Source organism: Phyllobates terribilis, unplaced genomic scaffold (assembly GCF_046119375.1).
Source record: "Phyllobates terribilis strain yellow unplaced genomic scaffold, ASM4611937v1 Scaffold_3__8_contigs__length_932513732, whole genome shotgun sequence".
Taxonomy (NCBI): domain Eukaryota; kingdom Metazoa; phylum Chordata; class Amphibia; order Anura; family Dendrobatidae; genus Phyllobates; species Phyllobates terribilis.
In genome coordinates, this window is record NW_027362763.1 from 391,833,553 (window position 1) to 391,845,886 (window position 12,334).

The 12,334-nt window shown below is 40.8% G+C and overlaps 1 protein-coding gene across 1 annotated transcript in view; it reads right to left on the reverse strand.

The window, feature by feature from the left end:
* LMBRD1 (LMBR1 domain containing 1) overlaps window positions 1-12,334 on the reverse strand; it is a 227,987-nt gene that overhangs the window by 154,440 nt on the left and 61,213 nt on the right. The window contains exon 5 of the mRNA XM_073675501.1: window positions 1,815-1,882. Within this exon, the coding sequence (XP_073531602.1) occupies window positions 1,815-1,882 (68 nt within the window). The remainder of the gene's footprint in view (window positions 1-1,814; window positions 1,883-12,334) is intronic.

Consider the following 12,334-nt stretch of genomic DNA (forward strand, 5'->3'; position numbering starts at 1 on the left):
AACCCGCGCCGGCCCAGTGACTGCAACCCGAACGCTGGCAGGGGTGAATAAAGTTAAAGGGTTTTCCCTTGAACAAAATGTTATTTTAATCAATAGATCTTTGAATAATAGTAATTTCCACAATTGGATGTGTTTTAATAAAATGTTCCTGTGCTGAGATAATCTCATAAACGAGCCCCTGCTGTGTACTGTGTAATGGCTGCGTCTGACCGTGCAGGAACATAGTCTGATCATACCACGGCTCCCCCCGCCCAGGAGCTGTGGTATGATCAGACCATGTTCATGCACGGTCAGACACAGCCATTACATAGTACACAGCAGGGGCACATTTATAAGATTATCTCAGCACAGGAACATTTTATTTAAACACATTCAATTGTGGAACTTAATTTTAATCAATAGATCTTTGAATAATAGTAACTTTTGTTTGTGGGTAAACCCCTTTAATTTTCTCCCTGTAGCACCACCCCTCAACATATTCAAAACTATTGTCAGGAAGTTTATCAACCTCTCAGGTGCTTTTTATGAGTTCTTGAAAAGTGACATGACAAATGAAAAATTTTATTTTGACCACCCAAGGTAAAAATAGGTGCCAATAGGGTTAAAGAGGGTTAAAGAGTCCTCACACTATTAACCATATAGAGGCTGTTGGCACTATTGACTGTAGCATCTAAGAGGTTAAACAGCCATGTTCAGTGCCAACACCAATTGTGGCTGATGACGCAGTGTCAGCTATAGTGTACCACTGACAGTTGCGGCATTTTCACCCATTGGGGTATGACACTTAGCAGGTGTTTTCAACGCAGCATTTTTACTGCCAAGGAAGCAAATTTTGGCTGCAGAAAAAAATACGGCGTGTGAACGTAGCCTTATACTACATATCCAAGCCTATCCCCAACGAAACCTCCAACTGAGGCTCCAGGCGGGAATATGCCAACTCTGGTTTCTATTATTATGTATCCATGTATGGCTACACAGCGCTGTCCACCATTCTCAGAGCGGCTTTGCCTTCTGTATAATTACCTGATGAAATATTTCCAGGACAAGGGAAAATCTGGATTTTGCTCTACAATAAAATGATTCAACTAATTTTAAGGGTTATGTCAGAAACTATTTCAGAGTTGGCAGGTAGCATCTCAATTTAATAATGCGATTTTCTGAAACGGCGAACGGTCTGTTGATTAATAGCTTTGTTAAGCCAATTCGGATATAAATTAAAAAAGGAATTAACCTTCATGTAATAGAAAAGCCTCTCACCTTTGCATATAGGGATAGGTCATATGTGTGCGCTTGCTTGTCTAGTTAACCAGATCTCAAAGCACATGCAATTAGATATAATTGCAGACTGACTTCATGAATACTCAAAGAAAGAAAGGAGGGGATCTAAAATTATGCTTCAGTAATTCCAAGCAGAAACCTGGTGTCTCTGTAATTTCAAGATTAGACATTTGCATAAAAAAGGATCAAAAAAAATTAGAAGTAAACAAAACAAAAAATGTATTTAATGTAGAAAAGTAATTTATTTAGCATCCAATATTAAACGGTGACCCTTTGTAAACCAGAACAATTTAATAGGGATGGCAAGATGCAGGATATTCAGTGTATTTCTTATCCCCTTTTGGTCAACAGAACAAAGCTGCTTTATGGACAGCGTCAGCTGTACTGGACACTAGAATTACTGCCAGTAAGTATGTAGGAGCCAAGTAATGCACTAATATAAAAAAATAAGGAATTACCAAAAGGTGTGCTTGCACTAGTAATGCATATCTGTCATGGCTTGTAATTAAGGAATATCATGAGATAACAATACTCACCCAACAAGAAGAAGGCAGGAACACACCAACATGAACCCAAAGGTGTATTTAAGTGCAGTCTTTATTTGCTGTAAGAAAATAAAAAAAAGGATTAGTCTGGAGACCACACTAAAATAATGCAGAAAAGTACAGCCAAATAAAGTAGCAAGTATTCCAAATAAATTGCCGTCAATGTAACTAAAAGTGCACCGTATGAGGAAGGCTGACAGCTCTTATTAGGGCTTTCCACAAGTTACTCTGTTTAGCAGGTCACAGGAGAACAAGGGTCTTCATAATTTAACTCCTATACAACGACCTGGACTCATGCAGGGCCTTCTGGGTTACGTCCATGGAGCGGCTAATGACCAGTGTTGTGTGGATTGTCAAAGAGAAGGGTCATAAAGAAGAGTCGTATCCAAGAGGTCAAAGTCAAGGACAAAATATAGAAACAGTTGGTTAGTCAAATACAAGCCAAGGTCAGAGATGGAAATCAAGTGTGTAGAATTAGAGCTGAATTGCAGATATATGAACCAGGATAAGTATAACTTATAACTGGCAACCAGAAGTCAGCTGTTGGGTGTTTAAAAAGGGAGCAGCCCCACCCAAGGCTCACAGCAGAGAATGGATTATGACAGATAATCAGCACCCTGAGTGAGTCAGACTCCTAGACCCAGTGGGACTAGTATTAGAAGATAAGCTAGGGTTAAGTAGAATGCCCAAAAAGTATCTCAAAAAGTATCAGCAGTAACTGGACTAATTAAAATTACATTTCAACAATTCTCAAATAAAGTTAAATCTAAAAATTGAATCACAGCAAAAAGCCAAAATACAAGTTTAGTGAGAAAAGCTTATTGCGTGATGGTACACAATTTCCAAAGCACCCGAACATAAAATACAATCTGCTCAGGTGCTGAACATGTACCTAAAGTGCAAAAGGTAATGAAATCTCCCTAGTGCAAAAAGATAAGCAAATAATGACCATCAACCATACATGTTTTGGGGAAGCGATTCATGTATGGTTGACGGTCATTACTTACTTATCTTTTTTGCACTAGGGAGATCTCATTACCTTTTGCCCTTTGGGTACATCTTCAGCACCTGAGCAGATTGTATTTTTTTGTTTGGGTGCTTTGGAAATTGTGTACCATCAAGCAATAAGGTGTTCTCACCTCACTTGTATTTTGCCTTTTTACTGTGATTCAATTTTTAATTTTCAAATTATTATTTATTATTATTATAGCACCATTCATTCCATGGCGCTTTACATGTGAAAAAGGGGTATACATACAAAAACATTTACATAGTCTTAACAAAACGAGTCAGCAACTGGTATTAGAGGAGAAAGGAAACTACCCACGAGGGCTCCCAATCTACAAGGGATGGGTGGGGATACAGTAGGTGGAGGTTATGGTGGTCATGCAGCAATATGGTGGAGCGGTGGTTACTGCAGGTTGTAGGCTTGTCGGAAGAGGTAGGTCTTCAGGTTTCTTTTGAAGGCTTACACGGTAGGCGAGGGTCTGATGTGTTGGGGTAGACAGTTACAGAGTAGGGGGGGATGCGCGGGAGAAATCTTGTATGCGATTGTGGGAAGAGGAAATAAGAGGGGAGTAGAGAAGAAGATCTTGTGAGGATGGTTGCGTGCAGGTAGGTACCGGGACAATAGGTCACAGATGTATGGAGGAGACAGGTTGTATACCAAAGTTAGGGTTTTGAACTGGAGTCTCTGGGCAATGGGGAGCCAGTGAAGGGATTGACAGAGAGGAGAGGCCGGGGAATAGCGGGGGGACAGGTGGATTAGTCAAGAGTTTAGGATAGATTGGAGGGGCGCGAGAATGTTGGAAGGGAGGCCACAGAGCAGGAGGTTGCAGCAGTCAAGGCGGGAGAAGATGAGGGCATGCACTAGTGTTTTTTCAGAATCTTTGCTAATGCTAAGGAAAGCACGGATCCGGGAGATATTTTTGAGTTGGAGTCGTCAGGAAGTGGAAAGGGCCTAATAAAAGGTAATAAATAAAAGGAAATTTTAATTAGTCCAATTACTGCTGATAACTTTTGGACTAGAATTAGCTAGACTAATGTAAAACAGAACTGTGCTTGCATACACCAACAGTCAGCAGTGCAAACATGGAACCATCTAAACAGCAGATGTCGTAGGGAAGGGTTAAGGCACTTAAGGTACTGACATATCGGCAACATATTTATAGCCCGGGTTCATCAGAGTTTGGAGTTGCTCTCACAGTCCTGAGTCAGTGAGGGTCCCGAGCGGGGGAGCTATAGGCAATAGTGATTACCCCATTAGACGTATTTCTGCAATTTGGATTTAATTCGGATAAAGGTGAAGATTCCTATGCAAGTGAATAGAGTAAATTAGAGTCACCTGACAGAATGAGTATGTTCGACAAACTTTTAAGAAAAGGTGCTCTAGTATTGTTTATACTGTGCATAGTAAATTAACTATTTTGGTCCCTGCCGTTTATGCTCTTGGCACATACTGATTGCAGAGAATTGGCAGGTGCATTTCAAATTAGGGAATGAACCTCTGTCAACTGAGTTCCAAGAATATTTTTTTCCCTAGTCATGTACTTAGTCTCATTTATGTGCATTCGGCAACCAACTCTTATGGCACTTAGCAGGACAATGATGGTCTGAGGAAAGACTTGCTCTTTGAAGCTCAAATATTAATTGAATTGAAGCTGAAATGAAAGTACTGCACACCCTCAGTCTAGAACATTGTTCCTCAAACCCCGTCCTCACGGCCCCCCAACACATCATATTGTCAGGATTTCCTTGGTATTGCACAGGTGAGAGAACCTGTGGAAGTTTCTGATGCCTTAATAATAATTCCATCACCAATGTAATACTAAGGAAATCCTGAAAACATGACGTGTTGGGCCCGAGAGGACTGGAGTTTGGGAAACTGTTCTAGAACTATGCTGAGCAAATGCAACAATCTGGAACGGAGGCAGTTATTGAATATTTTGATTCCGTGCCGAAGGAAGGTCATGCGGTGGGCTACGTAATATTTCAACGTGAGCGAATTTTATGATTTTCACACTACAGAATACCCTGTATGACCACTATTCTAGACTATCACGTCTTTGATAAAAAACGACAACTATACCAACAACACTAGACTAAATCAATGACTAGAAATGGTGCAATATATGGACATTGGCTCACAGCAAGGAAACAAAAATCTAAAATAAGACTTCAATTACAACAGATGGTAAGGATAGATTTTCTTGGTAAAATTTAATTACATTCTTCTCATATAGCAAATAAAGGAAGGTGTGTCCATCTCTGAAGGAGTCTAAAGGCTGGACTTTTACAGAAGGCACTAATGATTCAGGAACCATTTTTTCTTAAACACAAGCTTTTTTTATCAGATAGCACTCAGAGCAATGTTATTCAATGGGGCAGTGCTGATGCACAATTTTTTTCACTGACAGAATCTGTCAGTCTAGAAACTTGCAGCAAGCTGCGATTTCACGCTGAAATCAGAAGACAATACCCATTCAAGTATATGGGTTTGTGGAAAACATCGGACTGCACTCGGACGACATCAGAGTGCAGTCTGATTTGCGTGAACTTCACGGAGAATCGGATCACACTATGCGGACACTCGCATCAAACTCGGATCAGAGTTAGGTCAGAGAGTCATTTGCATAATCGGCCCAATTCTCTCAGATGAGAGAATCTAATGCCGTCTCATGGTAGCCTTAGAAGGATTATAGTACAGGACATATGGGGGGGGTGAACAGAGCAAAATATTTATATTACATCAGATCCTTATGAAGAAACACAGAAAAATAACATTTTGAACTTTAAAATAAATATATATGATTGTAAATAATACAATTCTATTTTTCCCAGAAAATATGTGGGTTCCTTTTTCCCTTTTCACAGTGAGTTTCTGCAGGCTACATTTCAGTTCCTATCTGAACAGATGGACACTTTCAGAAAAACTGCACAGAATTCAATTGAACTCTGCTCAGGTCACAGCTGTTTATGGCCCCACTGGAAATTCATTTGCATTCTGTTTTTAGGGAGATTTAGGCAGAACCCACGAATGCAATGCAGAAACACAGTATGAACAGAGCCTAATAGAAATACAGTAATACTATAGGAATTCCAATTTCCTGTACCTTCCCTTTTTGCCATCAGAATACAGGCGGCAATAAATATCAATCTGTTAACTTCGGAGTACAGACTATCTTAAAATGCAGATTTTACTCCTGTGTCCGCTTCACTGTAAGCTCGCTGTAAATGCTGTGAGGCAGTGAGAGGGGTCATATGCGAGGGGCGGTATGTGTCTAATAGGATGTGCATAGAGGCATATTGAACCAGCTGGAGTGCATTGCTGTCGCAGACCCAGCTGTGATCGGACTTGGTCAAGCTATTTGGCTAAGTTGGATTTAAGAAAACCTGGCATGGGCTTTTATTTTTGGAGTGGACTACAAGATAGCAGTGGGGCGGTCAACTCCCTCCAGCCCGGGTCTTACAAGTGGCTCATGGCCACAGATTCCTTTTAAAAACCTGCAGCAAAGGTTTTGGGTGTGTCAGTGTGGGATTGCTAGCAGCAGAGCACGAAGCTCTACAAGCTTGTGTGAGGCTGAAGACAGGCCTGTGAAGGCAACGTATCTGATGCACCTTAAGTGACATGGCGCAGCTGTTTCCCATGACAACAGGTTTACTCGGACTGTGTACATAACCCAGCTGTGTTCTGGAGGACCGCTTTAGCTTTTGAGTTGTGAGTTTTTGCCAAATAAAGACATTTAAGTTGGACTTTCCTTGGGTCACTGCCTCATTACCGCACAGTGTGAACACCGCCGCACTACAATGCCTATTTGCCATAATATATTATATCTGGAACTTTCTTATATGTTTAGTGTTTCAATTACTCTATGAGCTGTATGCAAACATTTAAATATTTTTTCCATCAAGAGGCTAAAAAACACCTGTACAAATGTGTCTTATTTGGAAGGTTTGCTACAATGTATCAGTGAAGGGAATAGTTACCAACATTAAATCCAAGCTGGTTATCTAACATAAGATGGCCCTATAGATATTTTTGTATATTTACAATCTCATGGACCCTTTATGGTGGTATTATTTATGGTATTATGTATTACAGACCTATGGCCACCTGTCCTTTTTGAGAAACTGTGTTCTACCCTCAAATCAGTACTTTTAAGTCCACTGGTCTGCTCTATTTCAATTAAAGTGCATGTGACTGTATACAATTGGTATAATACGGCCATACAGCACTATGGACACCCCATTACAGGTTAGCGCAGTGCAGATCTGTACTCTAGTTGTGGGCACGAGTCCTTACACTGGTCTTTTATTATAGCACTGATTTACTAATCATTTTAGGAGCGTTACTGTATTTTTCATCTATTATATCCTTTTTCCCCTTCTTAGTCTTATTCCACTAGGACTGGGAATTCTTTTATATAGGTAATTAATATGGACAGGATAAACACATCATTTAACATTTTAGAAATTAAATGGTTTTTTATTCTAAACCTAAGCCAAGTTAAAAGCCTAAAACTTCGAACCATTCAGTCTTCCCATTTCCCGATCCTCCTTAGAAACTACACATACTTCTTTCAACCTTGGCCTTATTTTATATTCAGGAACGTCTTACGGTTATCCCTAGCTCTTTCAATTCCCTTAATGTAGAATATTTCTCAGCTGACTCTTGGATTATTCAGCTCAAAATGTTTCTTTAACCTTAACAATCCTCTCTATTAATTCAAATGTGTTTTACATTTAGAGAGGTGTACATGTTATGACTTTCAGAAATTCTCAAAGATGATCATTCTCAGAAGGCTATTGATCATCTGAAGAATGACTGCAATATCAATTCAACTTTTATGCGGTGTTATTAACGGACAACGGCTATAAAAAGACCCTAAATATAATATACAATGCATGAATGAAAGATGTGCAGCCAGATTTTTAATACCTCGCACTTACGAGGCAAAGCCGCCAATATGTGCACTAATATGTTTGATTCTATACAGGGATTTTTACTTGATCAAATGATTAAGTTTGGGCTTGAAAAACAGGAATCAGCTATAGGGTTTATTATTTGTACAGTGACACAATATCCATAACTAAGAGGCCCCATACACAATAGCTGATTGATGGTTTGGCCGATCTTTGTTCAGCAGTTCTCTCTCCTTACGCTTATGTATATAGAGAAGCTTGCTCTGTCGAGTGCTCCACTGTTCTCTATGAGAGTCGCTACCAGACTCCATCTGATGGAGGCTTATGTAGGTGAAAACAAAAAGATTCGGAGTCTGAAATCTCCCAAGAACATCTGTCAGGGGAGAGTTGAGAGGTCCTCAACACAATGGATAGATTGCTAAATACACCGATATCGCAAGCTCAGGCAAACATTAGTCTAGTAGGTTGCTTCCCAAACTCCATTCCTCGTGGCCCCCAACAGATCAGGTTTTCAGGATTTCCTTGACATTGCACAGGTGATGGAATAATTATCAAGGTATCATAAATTGCTCAAGTTCTCTCATCTGTGCTATACGAAGAAAATCCTAAAAACATGATCTGCTAGGGCCATGAGGACTGGAGTTTGGGAAACACTGGTCTAAAATATGAGTTAGTAAATGGAAGCCTTTAGCTTCAGTACAACAATACAATGGATTTGAAACATAACCATTGCAAATTGTAGCCTTTTAAGTTTAACAAAAGGGGTTTCACAAAAATATTGCATGAGGCTGTGTGCACACAGCATCTTATAGATGCCAGCAAAGTTGCATCATGAAAATACTTTCTTCATGAAGTGGCTTTGCGGTCATCCATGCAGCGTCTCTGCCGCCGGGATCTCTTACAGAATACCAGGGAAGTCAAACTTAAACACACAGAGAGACAACCAGTATACAGTATACTGGTACAGTAGCCCCACATAGTCCTCCATACAGAAAAATGGGCCCCACACCGTCCTCCATACAGAATAATGGGCCCCACATAGTCCTCCATACAGAATAATGGGCCCCACATAGGGGTGGCGGTTCTGGTGTCAGGGGCCAAATATAACCCCCCTGCGGGCCAGATTTGGCCCACGGCGAGAGTTTAGACAGGTGTGCTCTATACTGTTAAGTATCAAGAGCAGGCTGTTTTTCAGTGGAAGCCGCCCGAAGAACGAGCATGTCACTTCTTTTAACCGCTTTAGGGTTTCTGAACTCTGATACAATTAAGAGAAGTGACATTTGACCAGACTTGTGCACAGCAATGTCGCCGACGCTGCCCCGGTGACTTAACCCCAAACGTTGCTGGGGGGAATGAAGTTAATTTTCTCCCGGCAGTGTTCAGCTAAGTGCAGGCACTGGGCAGGTTAATAACACTGTTAGCCTGCAGATTAACCCCATAGCTGAAATAGACCTTTTTTCTGGTGACAGATTCCCTTTAAGTCTGCTCAATATTAAGTGAAAAAATGAATCTACAACTATAAAAATAAGCAGAAATAAGTTTGGTCAGTTGGTTGGGCCATTGACAGTCACAGTATCTCATGTGGCATCTTGGCAAAATTTAATTGCCCACCCCTGGTCTAACATATTTTGAATTTTGTATAATAGTATTCTAAACGTGTAATCCATTTTACGGTTTCATTTTACTTCAGCCAAGCCTTGACTGTGTCCTCATCCAGTGTACTCCTGCTCTTGTGCTAAAAAAAACCATTAACACGAGGTAACCTTGCTATAATACAAGGATTTTTTACAGGTGGCCTGAGTCTACATGGCAGAGTCAGGGATCGATTATACTGCACATTAAAGTGGAATATATATGCATAATGCTGCACAGAGAGAAGCAGGTTAAGAAATTCATGCATACACAGCTTAATGGAGAGAGAAAAAATTCTAATTACCTTAAAAACTTAAAGGGAAATTAACATGAAGATAACATCAAACATTATAATAGCATTTTACAAATAAATGCTCCATTAAACTCAATTAACTCGCTATACTATTTCTCTTTTTGCCTTATTTGGGGGGCTTCCTTGAGACACACATGGATATAATCTGCACAAAGTATAAAAGCAAAGGAGTAGCCACAAAACATGCTCGTTAGCAGGTCTTAAGATTTTCATGAGATATAGATCATTTTTAAGCGCTTAAGTATCTAATTAGTAAATTTTCATTAAAAGTTGTTGTCTGCGTTTGAAGAAATTAAATTCAAGAACTCAAAAAAGAAACATCTCTGGAGTAATGCAAATTATTACTTTCAAGAAAGAAAGGCAAAAGACGGGTAAATGTAGTAGGATGGTAGGGAGAACTGACCCTAATGATGGTCTAGCAATCATCCTATCTTGCCACAGAGGTTGGCACCCTAGGGGGAATGAAGTGGCGCCCCTGCTCTATGTCGGCTCGCCCTACCTTACACTAATGCACCCTGCAAGGGAACAACAGCACCACAACACGTCAAAAATAGGCAAGCACACAAAGTAACAGACGGCACAATGAGAGCACTGATAAGGGCACAGTAGCGATCTAATGCATATTATGAAACAATACATATTAGAGGCTTGAATGGGATCAAGGGAGCAAAAGGGGTAGGCGCTGGTGCAGTGAAATCAAAAAACCTACTTTCCCTCATAGATTCCCTACCTTGCCGCAGAAGTTGGCACCCCATCTATCGATGTGACGCCCCCGCTCAATGTTGGCTCCCCCTTTCTGGCCCTTACTAACCTGTATAGAAAGGGATACCGTAATAATGGTAGAGCGAGCCGACGTTGAGCAGGGGCGCCACTTCGTTCCCCCTAGCGTGCCAACCTACTACATTTACCCGTCTTTGCCTATAAGCCCACCCTTTTTAAACAATTTTGTAATAAAATTCTTTGTATATAGTAGGAGGGTCTTTTTTTTATTTTATTTTTTTCTTAAAAGTATTGGGACCTGATCTTGACATTGACTTTCGCCATATCAATGCAAAAAAAACCACCATTCTCCTGTGTAATTTTTACCCCTTACAGGCTTTTTACTAATTCATCTGTAATTATGGTCTCTTCCTGTGGATGGGGAGCAGCTTGTCCCATGTGACCAAGAAGTAACAGAATCTCCCGTCTCCCTACCGAAACTTTGATCTCTTACATCTACTTCACACAACAGTTCTCCTCTGAATATCAGATTACCTCCTCACTGTCTGATCACTTCGCAGCATGAGCAAAGAAAAAAAGCAGGGAAGCTACTACCATGGTTCCCCAAAAATAAGACCTAACCCATAAATAATTTTACAGGATTTTTGGAGGATTAAAATATAAGCCCTAGATACAGTCAGGACCGGCGTTTTTTTTTTTTTTTTTGCTAGTGGGGGGGGGGGGGGGGCGGGAACTGGTCAAGTGCCCAGGGACCCCGATCTCTTAGAGGCCTCCAGAATTTCTATTCAAAAGTTAAACCTGCTTACGGACCTGTGGTGACGCCACGGTCATGATGTCACCAAAGGTCCTTTAACTAGCTGTATGTATGTTCAGTGTGTATATATACATGTGTAGTGAGTGTGTGTATATTATATTATATACACATAAGTATGTGCAGTGTGTGATGACAGTTATATTAGAATAAATGTTGATTTTTCTTTCTTTTTCTTCAAAAATAAGACTTGCCCCTGAAAATAAGCCCCAACCCATCTTTCATTGTAAAGAAAAAAAAAAACAGTCTTATTCGGAGAAACACAGTAAGTATGTCAGTCCAGCACTAAAGATGGGCCAACACTAGTCACAGAAGAAACAGCATGGAATGGAAAACTATTACAGATAAAAATGTAATGTATTTACAAAACCCAAAACTCTTCTTAAAAGGGGTATTTTCAAGTTGAGTATTCGGCAGCACAAAGTGATCCAGAATGCTTACTGCTTTGTTGGTTGGGTGGTGTGGGGGGTTGAATTTTCTGAGTGACAGTTCTGGTAAGTAACCTTCAGCCCTGCTTCTACTGCTACTTTGACACATTTACAGTCTATAAGGGTTTGTTCTGAATCTACCTTGCCATCACAATACTTACATACATAGAAAGAGGACAAGGCCTTTAAACAAGTACACAGCTCGGGAAAAATGAGAACAGTGATTAGGGTAACTACTCTGGAAACTGCAGATTGTGAGAGTTGGGAAGTGAGACGTTAACGCTGTATGGTAATGTGCTGGAGATGAGTGGCGGGGAACTAATGATTAAAAGGGGTTGCTCCTTTTCAGAAAGTGTTTGGGCCCTGGTTTGTTAATAAAAGAAAAATAAATAAACCATGCTGTATTCAGCTTCCACAGGGCCACATGTGACTCTCCACCTCTACTCCTGGTGTCTCCACAGGGCCACATGCGAGTCTCCACCCCCTACTCCTGGTGTCTCCACAGGGCCACATGTGTGTCTCCACCCCTACTCCTGGTGTCTCCACAGGGCCACATGCGAGTCTCCACCCCTACTCCTGGTGTCTCCACAGGGCCGCATGCGAGTCTCCACCCCTTCTCCTGGTGTCTCCACAGGGCCACATGTGAGTCTCCACCCCCTACTCCTGGTGTCTCCACAGGGCCACA